Below are 21,979 nucleotides of genomic sequence, written 5' to 3' on the forward strand. Positions count from 1 at the left end.
CCGGGTGGGCGTGGGTTCCGTCTCGGGAGGGGCTTCGCTTTTCTGCCGTGCCGCTCCCGGAGGGTCCGGAGCCGGGGAGGCGCGCCCCCCCTTCGGCTCCCCGGTCCCTCCCTCGCAAGAGGGTCGGGTCCTCCTGGCCGGAGGAGCCCGCACCCGCGCCCGGTCCTCTCTCCCGGGCGCCCCGGTGGCCGCGGACCACTCCGCCAGCCAGGGATGCGCCAGGGCGAGGGCCGGGCCCTGTGCCTAGGGGTGTTGCGTTCTGGGAGGCACCCGAGGGCTTTCGGGCTGGCGCCCTGGGTCGCTCGGGCTGCTCCGCCGTTAATGATCCTTCCGCAGGTTCACCTACGGAAACCTTGTTACGACTTTTACTTCCTCTAGATAGTCAAGTTTGATCGTCTTCTCGGCGCTCCGCCAGGGCCGTTGCCGACCCCGGCGGGGCCGATCCGAGGACCTCACTAAACCATCCAATCGGTAGTAGCGACGGGCGGTGTGTACAAAGGGCAGGGACTTAATCAACGCGAGCTTATGACCCTCACTTACTGGGAATTCCTCGTTCATGGGAAATAATTGCAATCCCCAATCCCTATCACGAACGGGGTTCAGCGGGTTACCCGCACCTGTCGGCGAAGGGTAGACACACGCTGATCCGTTCAGTGTAGCGCGCGTGCAGCCCCGGACATCTAAGGGCATCACAGACCTGTTATTGCTCGATCTCGTGTGGCTGAACGCCACTTGTCCCTCTAAGAAGTTGGACGCCGACCGCTGGGGGTCGCGTAACTAGTTAGCATGGAGGAGTCTCGTTCGTTATCGGAATTAACCAGACAAATCGCTCCACCAACTAAGAACGGCCATGCACCACCACCCACAGAATCGAGAAAGAGCTATCAATCTGTCAATCCTTTCCGTGTCCGGGCCGGGTAAGGTTTCCCGTGTTGAGTCAAATTAAGCCGCAGGCTCCACTCCTGGTGGTGCCCTTCCGTCAATTCCTTTAAAGAAAGAGGAAGATCCATTGCCTCAAAGTTTATATAGACTATGTGTTCTCTATGGTTGGTGTTTATCCTTTGAACTCTGGGATATGTTTTTGTTCAATAACATCTTCTCTGATTGGCTGCTGTGTTTATTAAAGCATAGAAAGAGAAGCATAATCCTCGCCTCCGTGTCCTTAGTAGGATTGAAAATTCTTAATGCGTAAACTTGAATTTTTTTTATTGACCCGGCGTCCACAAATAACATGCTTAAACAGACGCACAGCAATTAAACGTAGAGGCGTGTATGCCACTTGCGTTGTTGCTTAGGGGTATTCCTCTAATGGACACTCACTACCAAAACTGCGTCCTTGACTCCCGGATTACCGTCATTTCTTGGGCTGTAGATTATCAGTCAAACAAGAGTAGTTTATTTTTCGATTAATATATGTTCCGTGAAAAGAAAGTCGAAGCGCCAGGGGCATCTTGCTAATATGAAAACATAGCAAATGTGTTCAAATTCTTTTTCAGTGGTCATTGAATTAAATGTCATGCTTACGTCACTTCTACATTTTGTAGTTTATGAATCTTTGGTGCTATTTAGAAAATTGCTTGTATCTTTGATTTCTTACATGAATGTAAAAATTGTTCGCGAAACGGTCCATGTCAAGATGGCCGCCTCAATATCATTCTCATACTTGGTCGGACTGGGCAGAGTATCTTTGTGCTCCTGTAGTTCCGGGCGCTGAGTTTGAAGGCACGTCAGGCGCGAAACTGCATTCTAGTCTAAACTTCTGAGATGTTTTGTTGCCGAGGCCAAGCTGAAGGGTTCCTGCGGGAAGTTATACATTTAGCAGCTTGACTTGCACTTCTACCCAGCGCCAGCTTTGCCGACTGCCCGTTTAACGTTCCGTTGTCGTGAAGTTTTCTCCGTTGATCCTCATCGGTGGGTGATGTGAAATTGCATTCCGGGCTTAGTCTTGCAAGCCACCGCAATGGATAGAGCAGGAAGGTTAGTGCAGTGATCTTATTTGTTTTATTTTGCGCACGATTGATTTGTATGGATTACAAGCTGATTATATTTCTCCCTAGATGTTCTGCAGCCTTGCACCAGAGCCAGCAAGAGGTGATATAGCTGTGCCACATAGTTATATATGCCAGCATTTTAAAACTGGAAAGTGGACAATTTTGAAAGAAATCGAGGAAAATAATGATCCTCATTGGCTTATATTAAAGCAGAGCCAAATTTTGCAGGAGGCACCTAAATAAAAAACATTTTTGGCTGCAAAATTCGGGAGGCTCCCTCCGAATCTGTTTTGTTGGCATGTATTTGCTATAATTGACTTAAGTAGCTTCAGCCAGGCTGAAGCTGTGCGTGGGCTTATGACATGTACATAGCTGTGCCTGTCATGACTGCTGCAATAAACTACATTCAAGAGTATCCAATGTGAGAGCTGTCCTTAATTACTACTTTTTTGGCTTAGAGGATGGGTCTGGAAACCTAAAATCATGGCTGGATGCAAATATAAGGAAACATCAAAAGCTTTAGGCTGTACTTGAAGGAGGTAGTAACCTCAAGATTATAGCAGTATGACAAAATATATGGATAATTAATGCAAACTTTGAGGAGATTATGCAAATATTGGAGTAGATGTCTTGTGATTCCCTGTGGTGTTTTTTCTCAAGCTTGGCTCTTAGTATTAATTATAAAAACGAAGTGGGATAAATTTTGGATGCCTCTAGTTGTGACATGGCTTAAGATGGAGGATGGTTATAGTATCCCCAGATGGCAGAAGTGTATTATCTGTGTATTACATTCTTGTGGCTGGAGAGTGGAGATCAAAACACTGAGGAGAGGAGGATGTCATTTGGATCCCTTTAGAAATGAAATGAAAACTTTGTTAGCAAAGGGCTGCTTAAACTTTTGAAGCACCTCAGTTTAGTAGATGGTAGGGGTGGCAGGGTCGGACTGCAATGTCTGTTTGCGCAAGCTGAAGAAGACCCTTCAGGTGAGATCCAGCCTCTTGCTTATTTGATCACAAAAAAATGCAGAAAACACAGACCTCTTTGTGCATGCTCTAGACTGCCGACTACCCAGCTGTAAAGTGCATCACTACAGAAAGGTTATGTCTGAGGAGCAACCCGGAAAGGACATTTGCATTCTGGTACAAATGAGGGTTACTTTGTCAAGTTGAAGGACAAAAAGGAAAAAACAGTACAGAGTACATACAGTAAAGAGTTGATGAGATTTTTATAATGAAGTAAGTTGTGAAATATGACACTGCACAGGTATATCCTGCCTTGTACAATGGTTTACAAAGTCGTATTAGTAAGAGTTAAAAAACAGGAACTAAAGGTAGCAGGATCTGACACTTTGATATCAACAAAAGGCCCACTGTAAGGCAGGCCATTCTGGCTGGAGGGACAAAAGAAGAAGGGTGCAGGCCTGGGTGTTGGCTGCATCTGCTTGTGACAAAGGAGGCTCCTTTGAAGTTACCCAACCCACAGGGCATCCTGTCAAGGGCACAAGAACTCTCCACATCCAATGCCTTTTGTCCCTATCCTAGGAGCAAGTTCACACTTCATTCACATCCACTGAAATGCTAATTACAGGCTGGCAGAAGGAAGAGAGCAAAATGCAGATTTAGCTTCCTGGAAGGTCAGGGAGGGCAAAGGTGGCTTTTTAAAAGCCACCTTTCCAAAATATTTATTACAAATCTGACTTTACCAGTGAATTGAGCTAGTAATACTTCCAAAAGTCAAAAACATTGTAGCTGTTTCATAGGTAGAGATAACATTTAGTAAACTTAATATTGTATTACAATGCTTTTCTATGCAATAGCCAACCATGCTGCAGGGAAAACAGTTTTGAGTTGCTCGTTACTGTATGGACTTGTTTGACAATATACTTCACATGTCCTACTTTTAAATACCATGCACCAAGGTCTACCTTACTGATGACTTGTTAGGCCTATCAGCCTTCTTATTAGATACTATCAGCAGGATGTATTTTGACACGTGGAATTGGCAATTTAAAAACTACTCTGCCAGGCTACAATGGTAGGCTAGGGGTCGGGTTTGTTTTACTACTGCAGTGGGTGGCACAATATGTGCTGCAGTCCACTGATGACAATTAATTTTCAGATCCTGAGTATGCTCTAAAAAATTCTAGGGATTTGTAGATAAGGTAAATCTCCTAATATGGTGTATATCAATTTCATCATGTCTAAAGGGGAAGCAGAAGCACTTTTCCACTAGTTAGCAGGAGTCAAGGGCACAGAGTTCTGTGGCCAACAAAAACAGTCAAGGCAAAAAATCCAGGGGAATACCACTCAAAAGATGGTCATTCCCAACAATCAGTAACAAGCGTGATTATGTTCAGGTGAAGATTATCTATCCCGTGTTCTTGTAGTGTACACAGTCTGCCTCACAATTCACTTATTTTTCTTACCCACCAAGGCTCTTAGTCCTTGTTTAGGTCAGCATTCTCAGGTGGCCGACCGGCTACTTCTATGCTTGCCAGCTCGCCCGCTTTCCCTCTCCCAACTGAGTGTGAGCCGACAGTTCCTCTCTGCATCCTCGAGTGCCACCTCTTCTTCGGTGTGGATGCTCTTTGGGGTTGGGTTGGGTATGGCTGTTGAGGGGGAAGTACCTGGTCACACATCTGGTCCTGTGGGTACCTCGGTACAGTCCCACCTTGGTTGATAGTGGTCCGGAATGTTTGCTAAGCGTCTGTTACATGCCTCAGTGGCTGGTTGGTGACTACGGCTCATGTTACATCATAGTCTCTGGTTCTGCAGTGGGCCTCAGTCATGCCTCATATTTGATGCTGAAACAGAGGCTAAGGTCACACCACAGCCTAATGATTCTTGCTAGGAATCATAATGGAGAGTCTAATCCTGCATTCTTTTCACCTGCAGGGTTAGCAGGCCTCCTTCCATCTCTCAGAAGGGTTGTTGGCTTCAAGGTGCTACAAGACAGGTGAACAGCTCTTCTAGCAAGAAATAGTCTTACGTGAGGTCCATTCACATTTGGGAAGCTGGCTCTCAGGCAGATAGTAGCTCTGGTTATACAAGAGTCCCCTGAGAAATCTGTAGAGCACTCCTTTCCTTGGTCAAAGAGAACTTGTAACTAACAAAGTGGTCACTGGGAACCACTTCTATGCATTAAAAGAGATATAGATATGTATCCAATGTTTACACTTTCACAACCGTTGTGAGGTGGTTCTCCTTTCAAATGTCCTTTCCAGGCTGCTCTTCAGACACAAACTTTATGTAAAGTGATGCTTGCCGCAGTAGAGTTGTCTCCGGCCTGAAGCACCCACCACAGAGGCACACAATGGTGTGAGATCTCTGTGCTTGGCTGTCATCAGACAAACTGCAGGACTAATCTGGGAAAGACAAAAGGGCTTTCCTCACTTAAGGTGTCCTTCTTCACCTTTCACAAGAGAGTCTGCAGTCCCACCTTTCACCCCATTTTCTACCAAATAGGAGTGCTCCAAGGAAACTAATCAGCAGCTCCTTGCCAAGCAAAGGCTTAGTTTCCTCACAGCTTCTTCACTAATGTCAACAATACACTTGCACTGTCTGGGAAGACACCCTCTTCTCCTTCTTGTGCAAATTCCATGTCAAAGGCACCCAAATTAAATTGCGCAGGCCTCCATTGCTCTTGTTTACCTATACACACACCATGTGTGTACCACTCAGGTTTCACACACACCACATTATATCTCCCTGCATGCACCCGGCACGGTAGCACTTAGATTGATGTAAACTCATAGAAGCAAAACTTTGTATGAGTGGACCAGTAGGCGTCCACTCCAGTGACACAGATAAGGAGGTGTGGCCAAAACTGTGGATTCACAAAACACAGTCTGGTACCACCACCACTTCATGTGCTAAACCCATGACAGGGATGATAGTCCACTGTTTGCTGAATGAGGGCACACTTGGCATGCTCTTCTAGGTCACAGGATAGGTCCATGATCTCACTCATGTCAAGGGATAGGCCTAGGCCTCTGGGACACACTATATTTGTATGAGTCTAGGGCCAGAAATCAAAAACCAGAATATCAGATGCACGGAGTTGGGCACTCCGGGTAGGATAAGACTGTACACCTCGCAGAGGACATTCCCGCCCCAACACCAAGTCTCCATTGTTTCTCCATTAGGTAAAAGAATCACTACTTTCGCAGGTTGGTTGCCAACGTTGTGTGCAATTGTATATTAAAAAGGTGTATTTAATTTTATTTGTTATGGTAAACTACTGTATGGATATCTATTGTTTAATTGAGAAAAAATATATTATAAAAGATTTAAAGCGTTCTAATAAAATATTGTTACCTCTGTGTATATTGTGCATTACATCTAGTAACTTTTCTCTGGTCATGATATATGATCACACACTCAAGGTAGCAAACCATGCAACTGATTGGCGTGAAATTGACACTGATGATTTTCCAAAAATGTGCACCGATTAGTTTATATGAAGCAGCAGCACGTAAGCTAACCTTTCACGTCTAATTATCTACAGTAAAGACTTAGCAACAGTACCTTGATTGATTGATTGAAAGTCTGACTCTTTCCTAAATATTAAAAAAAAGATGATTTAATGCGAAGTATTTAGGGAACAAGCACTGAAAAAGCCAATTGCTCTGGTTTTGGGAAGACTGCAATGGTTTTTCCTTCTTTCTTTTCTTTTGTGCAAATAATTGCACCATGTAATTTTTTTTAAAAAAAATGTAAAAATACAGAAGCGACCGAGCTGCAAAAGTGTGTTAGTCATGGCACTGAAGTGTGCTGCTCTGCAGGTAGCTGTAGTCATATGATGATACAAAATGCTGCCACCTTAGTGACAGATGTCTGATGGATACAGTAGCCTGGCCTGTACTGTATTTTGTGGTAGATGGCAGCAAAATATGAATAGCAGCTGAACAGACCAAGGGATGAAGAAGGTGGACACAAAAGTCTCTGTGTATGTAACAGCTGAAACTGTCTGTAGGCAAGACCTAAAGAACAGTGAATAAAAGGATTAGTAAGTACAGTGGAAAAAAAGAACAGTACAAAAATTAAGTTTCTGAGCTTCATAAGCAGGAAGCATTGGAATGTGCTTTCTTCTTTAGGATGCGCAGCAAAAAGCATATCCAATAAGCATTAACCTCTTCTGTGCTCATGACAGAATAGTTCTGTCATGCACACTGATGCTCATGTGCGGAGGATGGAATCATTCAGCCCTCACCACAAGAGTGCCAAATCCCTTTTCTGTTTACAGCAGAGGGATTTTTTTTTTTTTTTTTGTAAAAATAACCTTGGGACCTGGGAAAGAGCTTTCCCAGCACTCAGGGATATTTTTAGTTTTCAGTGAAATGACGAGCAGCGCGCCTGTGGGGCAAATGGGGGATATTACCAATTTTATATAGGGATTTTTTTTATATATATAAGAGGGGTGGGGGCTGCCACAGTGGGCATGACAATGCCCCCAGTCCCCCAGACACAAATAGGAACAACCTTTCTGCTGCCCCACCTTTTCCCTCCCCCCGGGGGGAGGCAGAAAGCCTGCTAAACACCAGGGATTTTGTTTTTAAACTTATAGGGGTAGGCGCTGCCCATATTGGGCATTCAACTGCCTTCACCCCTCCCCAGTCACAAAGAGTCTTTCTGCTCCCCTGGGGGTGGTTATTACCCCTGTTCTGCCCCCAGGGGTGGCACAAAGCCCACTTAGCACCAGAGATTTGTTTATTTTATAAAAGAGGAGAGGGGGTTGGCCCTGCCAATGCCCTCACCCCCCCCCCCAGACACAAATGGAAACAGTCTTTCTGCCTCCCCCAAGGGTAGAACGCCCACTGGACACCAGAGATTTTTTTTATTTGTATCAGTGGGGGATGCCCGACATGGACTTGTCCATGACCCCCACCCAAAAAGGGAAACAGTCTTTCTGTCCCCTAAGGGGGGAGCAGATGGGGGCAATGACCCCATCTGACCACCCTGTGGGGCAAAAAGCCCACTAAACAACAAGGATTCTTTTTTTGTGGGGGTAGGGGCTGCTCAGCATTGACATGGTCTCGGCCCCACCCCTCAAAAATGGGGAAACAGTCTTGTTATTTCAAATTAGGCCAGGAGCATTTGGCTAAATCCCAGTATCATTCCACTTGCAGTGTTGAACAGCTGCACTTTTTGGGCTTGGGTAGACTGCCACCTGGAAAAACCTACCAGACCCCTACAATTCTGAAAACTAGACATCTGGGGCAGTGAAGGGTGGTGTGCTGTGCATCTATCCCACACCATTTTCTTACCCACAATGCCCTGAAAACTTGAAAATGTGACTAAAATCCCACATTTCCTTGCATTTCTGTGACATATTATTCCTGAAACAGAAATAAACCACAAATTACCTCCCACCCAGTGTTGCCCTCGGTCTCCCGTTAAAAACGATACCTCACTTGTGTGGGTGCCCAAAGCATACTCAGCCTAAAAACATATTTTAAAAAACTGACCTTTTGGACCCGCTTTGGTTCCCCCTCAAACTATACAGGTTTTTGGCCCTTCTGTGTCACAGGCGCTTATCCCACCCACACAAGCCAGGTATAATTTTTATTGGGAGACCGAGGGGAGCATAGAGTGGGAGGACATTTGTGGCTCCCCTCAGGTTCCAGAACTTTCCATCACAGAAATGTGAGGAAAATGTGTTTTTTAGACAAATTCTGAGGTTTGCAAGGGGTTCTGGGTAGAAAAATGCAGGGGGAGCCACACAAGTCACCCTTCCCTTAATTTCCTCAGTTGACTAGTTTTAAAACATGTACAGGTTTGCTAGGTTTTTGTAGGTGCCAGCTGACGTAGGGCCGAAAAACAACAGCTACCCACTTTGCAAAACAACGGGTCAGTTTTGCACCTAGGCCTACCCATCCTGGATTCCTCTAGGTGTCAAATTTTTTAAAATATACAGGTTTGCTAGGTTATCCTAGGTGCCAGCTGAGGTGGGCCCAAAAACCACAGCTACACACTTTGCAAAACAACAGGTCAGTTTTGCATGAACAAATTTGATGATTCCATGTTGTGTTTGGTGCCGTTTCACGTTGCACTAGGCCTACCCACACAAGTGAGGTACCATTTTGATCAGAAGATTTAGTAGAGTGTTGGGTGGAAGGATGTTTGTGGCTTTCTGCAGTCAGAACTTTCTGTCGCAGAACTGTGAGGGAAATGTGTTTTTAGTCAAAGTTTTAGGTTTGCAAGGGATTCTGGGTAAAACAACTTAGTGAGAGCCACACAAGTCGCCCCATCCTGGATTCCGCTAGTTGTCTAGTTTTAAAAAATGTATACGTTTGTTAGGTTTCCCTAGGGGCCAGTTGAGGTTTGGCCCAAAAACCACAGCTACCCACTTTGCAAAAAAACAGTTCAGTTTTGTTTGAAAAAATTTGATGTATTTTCGTTGTGTTTTGGGTTGTTTCCTGTCATGGGCACCAGTGTAAGGCACGTTTTTAAAGATACTTACAAATGCATTTACATAGGAGTTTTGACACGGAGAGCCGGAGTGAAAAATCAATGACCAAAGGTCTATTTATTTTTGCTGCAGCAAAAGAGGACAGATTTACAGCTGGCATCCCTGGCCCGAAGTAAAGTGTGCTAGCATGGAGCGTTTAACCCCTTCCCCGCCAGGGACGTAATGGTTACGTCCATGGCAGCGCCCGTGTGGCGCCATGGACGTAACCATTACGTCCTGAATGCTGCCCTCGGGAGAAGCGCTAGTGCTCCTCCCGAGGGCCGCCCCCCCCACCCCCCTAGGTCAGGGCTGACAGGGGAATCCCTTCCCCTTCAACCCCCACCCCCCCCACCCCCCCTGTGACGTCAGCGCGCGAGCGCGCGCTGACAATCACACAACCTCCCCCATCGCGCTGGAAGCAGAGCTTCCAGCGCGATCGAAAGAGAAATGCTCAGCATTTCTCTTTCGATCACGTGGGGGAGGCCCGGAGGGGCTTCAAAGGGAAGGAAATGTATTTCCTTCCCTTTGAAGTCTCTCTGAGGGTTTCAAAAGCCGGATTGCAAGCAATCCGGCTTTTGAAACCCCACTAGACACCAGGGATTTTGTTTTTTTTATATGTAATTGACAGAAGGGAGCGACCCCTTGGGCAAGGGTCGCTCCCAGGGGGTCATTTTTTTTTAAGGCCTTTTCTGCCCCCCCTGGGGGCAGATCGGCCTAATAATAGGCCGATCTGCCCCCGGGGGGGCAGAAACCTCTAGACACCAGGGATACTTTTGTTTTTTTTGTTTTTTGATTTGTTTTCTTTTGTGTTTTAGGTGTGGGATGCGACCCCTTAGGCAAGGGTCGCTCCCATAGGGGGGAAATTATATTTAGGCCATTTATGCCCCCTTTGGGGGCAGATTGGCTTATTTTTATGAGGCCAATCTGCCCCCAAGGGGGGCAGAAACCACTAGACACCAGGGAGTTTTTTTTGTTTGTTTGTTTTTCACGTAAGGGGAGCGACCCCTTAGGCAAGGGTCGTTCCCATGGGGGGCAAATTTATTTTAGGCCATTTCTGCCCCCCATGGGGGCAGATCAGCCTATTTTTATTAGGCCGATCTGCCCCCACGGGGGGCAGAAACCACTAGGCACCAGGGATTTTTGTTGTTGTTGTGTTTTACAGATGGGGAGCGTCCCCTTAGGCAAGGGTCGCTCCCCTGGAGGGGCAAATTGTATTTAGGCCATTTCTGCCCGCTTTGGGGGCAGATCGGCCGATTTTAGGTCAATCTGCCCCCAAGGGGGGCAGAAACCACTAGGCACCAGGGATCTTTTTTTTGCGCCGTCACGCAAGGGGAGCGACCTTGTAGGCAAGGGTCGCTCCCCGGGGGGGGGGGTGAGGGGGGCAAATTTATTTTAGGCCATTTCTGCCCCCCCTGGGGGCAGATCGGCCTATTGGTATTAGGCCGATCTGCCCACAGGGGGGGCAGAAACCTCTAGGCGCCTGGGCAAATAGTTTTTTTGTGTTTTTTTTTTGTTTGTTTGTTTTTTTAGAGATGGGGAGCGACGCATTAGGCAAGGGTCGCTCCCCTGGGGGGCAAATTGTATTTAGACCATTTCTGCCCCCCTTGGGGGCAGATTGTCCGATTGTAGGTCAATCTGCCCCCAAGGGGGGCAGAAACCACTAGGCACCAGGGATCTTTTTTTTGCGCCGTCACGCAAGGGGAGCGACCTTGTAGGCAAGGGTCGCTCCCCGGGGGGTGGGGGGGTGGGGGGGTGAGGGGCGCAAATTTATTTTAGGCCATTCCTGCCCCCCCTGGGGGCAGATCGGCCTGTTAGTATTAGGCCGATCTGCCCACAGGGGGGGCAGAAACCTCTAGGCGCCTGGGCAAATAGTTTTTTGTGGTTTTTTTTTTGTTTGTTTGTTTTTTTAGAGATGGGGAGCGACGCATTAGGCAAGGGTCACTCCCCTGGGGGGCAAATTGTATTTAGACCATTTCTGCCCCCCTTGGGGGCAGATTGGCCGATTGTAGGTCAATCTGCCCCCAAGGGGGGCAGAAACCACTTGGCACGAGGGATCTTTTTTTTGCGCCGTCACGCAAGGGGAGCAACCTTGCAGGCAAGGGTCGCTCCCCGGGGGGGGGTGGGGGGGCAAATTTATTTTAGGCCAGATCTGCCCCCGGGGGGGGGGCAGAAACCTTTAGGCGCCAGGGCAATTTTTTTTTTGTCTGGTTTTTTTTTTTGTTTGTTTGTTTTTTTAGAGATGGGGAGCAACGCATTAGGCAAGGGTCGCTCCCCTGGGGGGCAAATTGTATTTAGACCATTTCTGCCCCCCTTGGGGGCAGATTGGCTGATTGTAGGTCAATCTGCCCCCAAGGGGGGCAGAAACCACTAGGCACCAGGGATCTTTTTTTTGCGCTGTCACGCAATGGGAGCGACCCCATAGGCAAGGGTCGCTCCCGGGGAGGCAGGGGGGTTGGGGGCTGGGGGACAAATTTATTTTAGGCCATTTCTGCCCCCCCTGGGCCCGGCTGAGCTACAGGCCAAAATCCACAGGTAGGCACTGTTTTCTATGAAAAAATTTGATGTGTCCACGTTGTGTTTTGGGCCATTTCCTGTCGCGGGCGCTAGGCCTACCCACACCAGTGAGGTATCATTTTTATCGGGAGACTTAGGGGAACGCTAGGTGGAAGGAAATTTGTGGCTCCTCTCAGATTCCAGAACTTTCTGTCACTGAAATGTGAGGAAAACATGTTTTTTTAGCCACATTTTGAGGTTTGCAAAGGATTCTGGGTAACAGAACCTGGTCAGAGCCCCACAATTCACCCCATCTTGGATTCCCCTGGGTTTCTAGTTTTCAAAAATGCGCTGGTTTGCTAGGTTTCCCCAGGTGCCGGCTGAGCTAGAGGCCAAAATCCACAGGTAGGCCCTGTTTTCTATGAAAAAATGTGATGTGTCCAGGTTGTGTTTTGGGCCATTTCCTGTCGCGGGCGCTAGGCCTACCCACACAAGTGAGGTATCATTTTTATGGGGAGACTTGGGGGAACGCTGGGTGGAAGGACATTTGTGGCTCCTCTCAGATTCCAGAACTTTCTGTCACCAAAATGTGAGGAAAATGTGTTTTTTTAGCCAAAATTTGAGGTTTGCAAAGGATTCTGGGTAACAGAACCTGGTCCGATCCCCACAAGTCACCCCATCTTGGATTCCCCTGGGTCTCTAGTTTTCAAAAATGCACAGGTTTGGTAGGTTTCCCTAGGTGCCGGCTGAGCTAGAGGCCAAAATCTACAAGTAGGCACTTTGCAAAAAACAGCTCTGTTTTCTGTGATGTGTCCACGTTGTGTTTTGGGGCATATCCTGTCGCGGGCGCTGGGCCTAACCACACAAGTGAGGTACCATTTTTATCGGGAGACTTGGGGGAACGCTGGGTAGAAGGAAATTTGTGGCTCCTCTCAGATTCCAGAACTTTCTGACACAGAAATGTGAGGAACATGTGTTTTTTTAGCCAAATTTTGAGGTTTGCAAAGGATTCTGGGTAACAGAACCTGGTCCGAGCCCCGCAAGTCACCCCTCCTTGGATTCCCCTAGGTCTCTAGTTTTCAGAAATGCACAGGTTTGGTAGGTTTCCCTAGGTGCCGGCTGAGCTAGAGGCCAAAATCTACAGGTAGGCACTTCGCAAAAAACACCTCTGTTTTCTTCCAAAAATGTGGATGTGTCCACGTTGCGCTTTGGGGCGTTTCCTGTCGCGGGCGCTAGGCCTACCCACACAAGTGAGGTATCATTTTTATCGGGAGACTTGGGGGAACATAGATTAGCAAAACAAGTGTTATTGCCCCTTGTCTTTCTCTACATTTTTTCCTTCCAAATATAGGAGAGTGTGTAAAAAAGACATCTATTTGAGAAAAGCCCTGTAATTCACATGCTTGTATGGTCACCCCGGAATTCAGAGATGTGCAAATAACCACTGCTCCTCAACACCTTATCTTGTGCCCTTTTTGAAAATACAAAGGTTTTCTTGATAGCAATTTTTTACTCTTTATATTTCAGCAAATGAATTGCTGTATACCCGGTATAGAATGAAAACGCACGTCAGGGTGCAGCTCATTTATTGGCTCTGGGTTCCTCGGGTTCTTGATGAACCTACAAGCCCTATATATCCCCGCAACCAGAGGAGTCCAGCAGACGTAACGGTATATTGCTTTCGATAATCTGACATTGCAGGGAAAAGTTACAGAGTAAAACGTAGAGAAACATTTATGTTTTTTTCACCTAAATTTCAATATTTTTCTTTTTCAGTTGTTATTTTCTGTAGGAAACCCTTGTAGGATCTACACAAATGACCCCTTGCTGAATTCAGAATTTTGTCTACATTTCAGAAATGTTTAGGTTTCTGGGATCCAGCATTGGTTTCATGCCCATTTCTGTCACTGACTGGAAGGAGGTTGAAAGCACAAAAAATTGCAAAAATGGGGTATGTCCCAGAAAAATGCCAAAATTGTGTTGAAAAATTGGGTTTTCTGATTCAAGTCTGCCTGTTCCTGAAAGCTGGGAAGCTGCTGAGTTCAGCACCGCAAACCCTTTGTTGATGCCATTTTCAGGGGAAAAACCACAAGCCTTCTTCTGCAGCCACTTTTTCCAATTTTTTTGAAAAAAACTAAATTTTCCCGGTATTTTGGCAAATTTCTTGGCCTCTTTCAGGGGAACCCACAAAGTCTGGGTACCTCCAGAATCCCTAGGATGTTGGAAAAAAAGGACGCAAATTTGGCTTGGTTAGCTTATGTGGACAAAAAGTTATTCGGGCCTAAGCGCGAACTGCCCCAAATAGGCAAAAAAAGGCCTGGCACAGGAGGGGGAAAAGGCCTGGCAGCGAAGGGGTTAACAGTGATATTTATACTCATACATCAAAGGATAAATAAAGTATGTAAATAATGATATACGTCACACAGATATTTTAAGGAGGTAATCAGTTTCCACACACCGGTTCCATTCCCTGCTTTGACGTCGACTCCCTTCTGCAGCTGCCTGACTTCCCACATTCTTGAGACCCTTCCAAGGATTGTGTGGTTCAAAGGTATAGATATCATTCTTTCCCTCCACAAAATACAACAGCCGAGGCCGGTTAGTTGTTTTTACCACATGATTATAATGAGTAACATGCCCCAGCTAGGGAAAGAAACCAGCTGCAAGTCTGTGGTGTGGAGCCAGCTTATTTTACTTAAACAAATATACATAAGATAACATATGTGATAGGCAGTGCGTTCAGAGAGAGAGAACTCAAACTACATGTCTTAAAGGAAAAGGAGCAATACAAAATGGATTCTTACAATCAACCCTTTTTTATTAGTTTTTCTCCCTGAACATTACCAACGTTTTGAAAGGAGTTCTAAATGTCCTCATATATGTTGAATTTTACTCCTACTTCCTTGGAATTGCCATTCATAGGGACATAAACAACCGATGGGTATGAGCAACCAGTATATGTAGTGAGAATAGTGGGATCAATAGCCATTAGTGAATTTATCTCTTCTCTCTGCATCATAGTTCGATTGGTTTCTAGTATTTTAACTGGAGGAAGTTTACACAATTTTAAACAGGTACAAAAAGCAGGTAAGCACTGTACTAACAGACAACTTAATATAATAGCTATTATTATAAAAAGAATGTCTTTAAACAACCAGCCCCACCCGCCAAGCCAAGACCATAACCATGATAAACTTAAATTGCCTCCTTCATATTGGCCCCCCTTTTCAAATACCGGTACTGCTTCTTTTATTTTCCCAATATCCAATTCTATCTCTGAGGATTTGTTGACAAAGTAGCAGCATTTTTGCTGGTACTGATTTTGGATTAAAACACATACTCCTCCTTGTTGTACCGTAATGAAATCAAGAGCAAGCCGATTTTGTATCGCCAATTAGGCTGCAGAGTTTATTTCTAGCTGTACACTTCCTATGGCCTCCCTGGTGGCATTAAATGCAATGGCTAATTCAGCAGACATGTTCATCATTGCCAGCTGTAAGTCGAAAATTCAAAATCCTGGAATAAGAACATGTAGTACTTGAAATACCCAGTTCTTTAGTTCCTCCAATATGGGCGCCCCTCGTTTGTACCTATGAGCAAAACTCCCCATGTTAAGGGGCTGGGGAGATGATATATTTGATATCACAGTAATGTTGGGTGCCAAGTATGCCAGTGAACATATCCCTTCCCAGTTTAGAGGGAGTATTTTATATGCAGTTCTTCCACATACAAAATACATGCCTCCCTGAATTTGTGAATTTATAATGCTGTATTTTATTCGGGGCAAACCCACACCCTCGGGTGTGTCATGCTCAGAACTATTACAATACTTGTAATCCGCCCAAATTTCATTTAGCAATGATAGATTTGCCCAGGGTGCAACATAAGAACATCTAGCCGTCCAGAGGGGGCCAAGGAAACCTTGTGACAATATTACAGGTGAATTCTTCCCATTTCTGTCTCGTTCTCTGGAGGGATCATATAACAATCCTTCTGGATCTACCAGAACCTCATTTCCTCCCACCGTCGGGTTCCAATAATTTACAGTGTCATTTTGCTGAGTCCGATTAATTAATGCAGTCCAATTGCTGTCTATTTTCTCCTCTCCTTCAAGATCCCAGTTCCCTGTTTTAATATCAAATAACAAAGTATAAACACATTGTTCAGGTGGTATCTTCCCCATGTATTTTGCCTCTGGGTTTTGCCCGTAAAAATAAGTACCAAAACATATGGGAAACATTTTAGGTGTGGCATTCTCTCCAGGAATCGGGGAAAGCTTGTATTCTGCCTGGGTATTAGGGAGCAAAGCACACTTAGGGTACCACTGATATTCTCGTTGGTCACATCTCCAAGTGGTATTTGGTACCAGACACACTTCCCCTCTTTCATATTCGCCTGGTGATACTGGTACTTCATAAAGGCCTATAGGGTCCTCAGGGTGTCTAGACAAGTGCCAGCAAATCCAGCAAACAGTGAGACTTAATGTCTCAGCCAACTTTCCATGAACCTTTATCAATGGATGTAAAGTGGGATTTTGCAACAATGATGCAACACAGCTGGACATTATACATATTAACATGAGGGTCACTAGGTACTTCATTGTTGTTTTGTAGAAATAGTTATAAGACCACTCTTCTCTATTCTCTCGAGGGATATTTGTCCTGCCAAATGGATATATTTTCATAATTTTATTCTACTCTCCTCCTTGTTCCTACAACCTTTCTGTGGTGCCGTTTTACTCGTCTCAACCACCTATGTGTGTTCAAAAATATACCCACACAATTACCAAATATGCAAATGCAAAATATTGAGACCACAATACTAATAATCATATATGTATATATACAAATAAGTGAGTTTCCTTCAATGTTCACAACCCACTAGAGTTCAGCAATGCTGTGCTTCCCACTCTAGCAGTTCGGCTGCACTAGTTGGTCCATGAACTAGTTTTTTCGAATACTGGACAATAGATGTTGGCTTGATCCTAGGTCCCTTGACCACTCCTTGTCGAGTTTTTACTCTTGATGAGAACTCAACTCCCAGTGAGTAAGTCGCGATACTTCAAAGTTCGTCTTCAGTATAGTTCGTCAGTTTTGTTCAGTGTTTCAGCAAAATGAGGGCAGAGGCTAGCAATTGAAATCAGATCGGTGGTGTGCTGGGTACTTAACAGAAAAAGGAACCTTCTTTCCCGCTGGGACTACAAACCGCACCAACCCTAATGACTGGCCGCTTCTGTAGAACTGGTACTTGGTTTTATCTCGCCAGTCACAGAACTGTTAACCCCACTTACACACTTTCTTATCACAGATAATATCGTTGCACAAGCTGCATTCCACTATGCTTGTGTTCTTGTTGAGACAGTTGTTCTGACAATTGTTCTGGTATTGTTGCACAGGCTAGTCACCCGTGTTCATATTCATGCTGAGGTTTTAGTCATCACAATCATTTACAACCTCGTCGCCCAAGGTGTGCGTAACAACAGTGAGGATAGCTCGTTTTAATGCTGGTACATCAGGGGCATCGGAAATGCCTGTGGCGGTGAAAGCGGGGAACTGTATTTCATGAAGGCAAGCGTGCCGTATTCTGCTGAGCAAAGGATTCCTTGGCCATTCAGAAGAGACCTTAGTTTGCAGTTCCAAGCTGGGAGCTATCAGGGTGATGTAAATGTAGCTTTTCGTAGGGGTCACAACTTTACGCACCTTCAGAATTCTGTTCATTTGGGTGGGCGAGGACGCAGATTGTATCGATGAGTTTGTTTATCTTCAAACAGCAAACCTTCGTCACTGGGCTGCTGTGTCACCTCAGGAGCAGAAATGATAGTACTTGAATCATGTGGAGGTGTTTCCTGTCTCCCTACTTCTCTGTAATCAGGAGACAACGGTAATTCTGCAGCTGGAGTAGATTGCAGTGGAACTGGTGCACGCTTACAATGACTAGCATGTATCCAGTTTTTCCTTCCTTCCACTTCCGTCTGTGTTGCAAGCAGTACCTGGGCTGGCCCCCGCCACCTGGGCTGAAGACTGTTGGTTCTTTGAAAGTTCTTTGTCATAAGCCAATCCCCCGGCTTGACAGGGTGACCAAGGCCTTCGCGATGAGTCGGTAGGCTGGCCTTGACCTGTTGGTGGATCAAACGCAAATCTTTAGTCAGTTGTTTACAATAGTCTACAAACAAAGGGTATTGTACTTCAGAAAGCTTCTTTGGTCGTGGTACCCCTCCAGATATTGGCTGGCCTTCCCATGACTATTTTGTAGGGGGATAATCGTGACCTGCTACTGCCAGTCGTCCTAATGGACATTAATGCCAGGGGCAAAGCATCTAGCCATTTTAAATTGGTCCCCGCACAAATCTTAGCTATTTTGCTCTTCAAAGTGTAATTATACCTTTCTACAAGGCCCGTTGATTGTCGGTGATTTGCAGCATGAAATCGCTGTTTGATGTTAAGGGCGGTACAGACTTTACCCATTACCTCATTAGCAAAATGATAGCCATTGTCACTCCAGACTAATCTTGGTAATCCTTATCTAGGGATACTCTGAGGGCTGCCTGCCTTCACCCTGCACTGGAAGCCAAGAAAAAATCTCCTGTGGGTTGACAGAATCTTCCCCCTGCCAACGCAGCCACCAAACTTCTGCATTACTGGTCCTCTGGGTCCCCTCTCATCCTGACGAGCGTGGTCCCTGGAACACAGGAGCTGGGTCCAAGTGTCTCCCACAGTCCAGTGGCCCTTCTGTCCAAATTTGGTGGAGGTAAGTCCTTGCCTCCCCACGCCAGACAGCAAACCTGTGTACTGCGTGATTTGCAGCTGGTCCGGCTTCTGTGCACTTTTCCAGGACATCCTTTGTGCACAGCCTAGCCTGGGTCCCCAGCACTCTGTCCTGCATTGCCCAACTCGCTGAGTTGGACTCTGATGTCGTGGGACCCTCCCTTGTGACTCTGTGTCAACCGCTGTCCTCAGATCTTCTAAGTGCCTGTTCCGGTACTTCTGCGGGTGCTGCCTGCTTCTGCGGGGGCTCTCTGAGTTGCTGAGCACCCCCTTTGTCTCCTCCTCCAAGGGGTGACATCCTGGTCCCCAGCAGCACCCAAAATCCTTAACCGCGACTCCTGCAGCTAGCAAGGCTTGTTTGCGGTATTTCTGCATAGAAACACTTCTGCGTCCTCCAGCACACCGTGGGACATCTTCTGACCAAAGGAGAAGTTCCTGGCACCTTCCGTTGTTGCAAAATCTTCGGCTTCTTCCACCTTGAGGCAGCCCTTTTGCACCTTCATCCAGAGTTTAGTGGGCTCCTGCCCCCCCTGGACACTTGTGTGACTCTTGGACTTGGTCCCCTTCTTTTACAGGTCCTCAGGTCCAGGAACCCGTCTTCATTGTTTTGCTGGTGGTTGTGGTTCTTGCAGAATCTCCTATCTCGACTATACTGTCTTTCTGGGGTAGTAGGGTAACTTTACTCCTACTTTTCAGGGTCTTCAGGTTGGGTATTTTGGATACCCTTACTGTTTTCTTACAGTCCCAGCGACCCTCTACAACCTCCCATAGGCCTGGGGTCCATTCGTGATTAGCATTCCACTTTTGGAGTATATGGTTTGTGTTGCTCTTAGGCCTATGTCTACCTATTGCATTCTATTGTGATTCTACATTGTTTGCACTACTTTTCTTACTGTTACTTACCTGTTTTGGGTTTGTGTGCATATAATTTGTGTATATTAATTACCTCCTAAGTGAGGGTATCCTCTGAAATACTTTTGGAATATTGTCACTAAAATAAAGTACCTTTATTTTTAGTAACTCTGAGTATTGTGTTTTCTTATGATATTGTGCTATATGATATAAGTGGTATAGTAGGAGCTTGGAATGTCTTCTAGTTAAGCCTAAGCTGCTTTGCCATAGCTACCTCTAACAGCCTAAGCTGCTAGAAACACCTCTATTCTACTAATAAGGGATAACTGGACCTGGCACAAGGTGTAAGGTACCACAGGCTACCCACTATAAGCCAGGCCAGCCTCCTACAGAATGCAACATGTAGATGAAGGTACGGGTTCTTAGTGTTTATAACTTTTTTCCATTTAAAGATGGATAACAATAGCAATACTGCTTGTTTGACATGCCTTCCAAGAGTTTAATCTCTTTTCTGCTGTCAAGTCATGCTTGTGGGGGAGTGAAGAGGTAAAAAATATAGTAAAGCCCTGTGCAACCAGACTACCACTATCCGCTTATAAAAGGTTTTTTCTCTAATTTACCTCTTGGAAGCTCTGAATAGTAAATGAGCAGGTGGACCACTTAATAGCAGTACCTCAGCCTACAATAAAAATCATTCACAGACTGTGCATCCTCAAATGTAATTAGTAAATAAAAATATCCAAAAATAAAGAAATTAAAGTTGACTTTGACTGGTACTTTTTACAAGTGCATAGGAAAAATGCTGCCACTCACATATAAGAGGACAATGTGTGAAGTAGGTCTAATGCAGAGTGCTGTAGCGGGTGGAAGATCAATGTAAATGGCACAAAACAGACCAAGGGATGACACAAGCTGGCTAGATACCTTTATAGGTAAGTATAGTTATAAATAATTTTAGTAAAATCAAAAGGTCTCATCATATCTTGCTAATATTGGTTTTGTTGAGGCTGCGGCATGGACGAAGAAGCCATTATGTTAACAGTTAGGGATGTGGTGTTCAAAATTGGGAGAACAGATGATTCTGGTGTGGAAGCTTGATGTTGGGAGTTTGAGTGATATAATTTTGGTGTAATTGGCTGTAGGTTGTAACGCAGTGCACGTATGGGTTACACAGCAGACCATTCCTAACTTTATAGCCACTCAAAGGGGAGGGAGCGCCACCACTGATTTGTCCAGACAGACACTGAGTGACAACCCTAGAACCACACTGCCACCTAGATCTTTTTCAGTGGTTCTCTTGCGCCAGGCCTTTAAGTGATGACATGAAATGTAAATGGCCTGAGTGACCGCATTAAAAACAAGAATTTGCAATGCAATTTGTCTCGTATTTGCTTGAATTAGAGCTATTGGCGTTGCAAATTCATGACTGAACTTTAGTTGCCACATACATTTTCAACCCTGCTGTATAATTTCATCTTTTCATGCCACATAATTCCAATGGCCCTGCATATAACTAAATAACTTCCATATACCCTTTTCCTCTGTCTGCAGCAAAAGGTTGGAGACAACCTGGTTTACTCGATGGTGAGGCTGCCTGTCTTCCAGTGGCCAATGGTGCCACGCCCTGTATGTGTCCTAGTGGACCAAGCCAGTTTGTAACTGGGACATGCAACTGTGCCCTGCAGAGCGTATTCTGATGTCATTCCTGCACAAAACAAGTCACTTTTTTTTAATTTTATTTTTTTAATTTCATCAATCCATTGCCTCGGTCCTGTGCGAGCCTCACAACTGTGTGCCTTTTGCAGACCCCCGAGAGTTGTGCGCCAATGCTTATTACACAAACTACATACCGTTAAGTGTCCACGCCAATTCTAAGTGAAGAAGCATAATTTCAGTGATTTTCCTGGGTCACGAGGACACTAATTCCTGAGGTAATGGGAGCGCAGTGAATTGGTTATCAAGGTTGAAGTACTACATACAGAGGGGGTAAGAAAGAAACTTTTAAACTTGCGACAAAACACACAAGTAAAGTGATTTCTAGCAGTCTCTGTAAAGCACATCTCTGTAGAACTGGGCATTATCTCACACAACATGCAAGGCTTTAACCTCTATTGTTGTAACCTGAGCACTATCTGATGCCAGGGTATAAAATATTACCTCAAACGTCAAAGCAAAATTAACAAGGAAAGAAAAATAGGAAAATAAGCCTGGAAAAGTATTTTCTTTTTATAATAACAGAATGCATTTTTGCCTCGCATTTCAACAAAGCTCTAATGAAGTTAACTATGGCAGAGCAGCCTGAGACGATTTATGGCTAAACTAAAGGACATAAGCAATGCCCTGTGTGCGGATATCAGGAGGGGCCCTGGAGAGACTCCAGATGCCAGGCTCTGCAACTTTCACATCATTGTAAGCAGTGAACTAAAGGTT

At 45.5% G+C, this 21,979-nt stretch overlaps 1 protein-coding gene across 3 annotated transcripts in view; it reads left to right on the forward strand.

The window, feature by feature from the left end:
* Nucleotides 1-1,655: 1,655 nt before the first annotated feature.
* Nucleotides 1,656-21,979, forward strand: part of RAD51AP1 (RAD51 associated protein 1) — a 268,051-nt gene continuing 247,727 nt past the window's right edge. Inside the window, exon 1 of one of the 3 annotated variants that reach the window (XM_069228423.1) lies at nucleotides 1,656-1,977. In XM_069228423.1, coding sequence (XP_069084524.1) covers nucleotides 1,961-1,977 — 17 coding nt within the window. In that variant the 5' untranslated portion in view covers nucleotides 1,656-1,960. The remainder of the gene's footprint in view (nucleotides 1,978-21,979) is intronic. The other 2 variants (XM_069228425.1, XM_069228424.1) reach the window with 2 other exon arrangements.

Source organism: Pleurodeles waltl, chromosome 4_1 (assembly GCF_031143425.1).
Source record: "Pleurodeles waltl isolate 20211129_DDA chromosome 4_1, aPleWal1.hap1.20221129, whole genome shotgun sequence".
NCBI lineage: Eukaryota > Metazoa > Chordata > Amphibia > Caudata > Salamandridae > Pleurodeles > Pleurodeles waltl.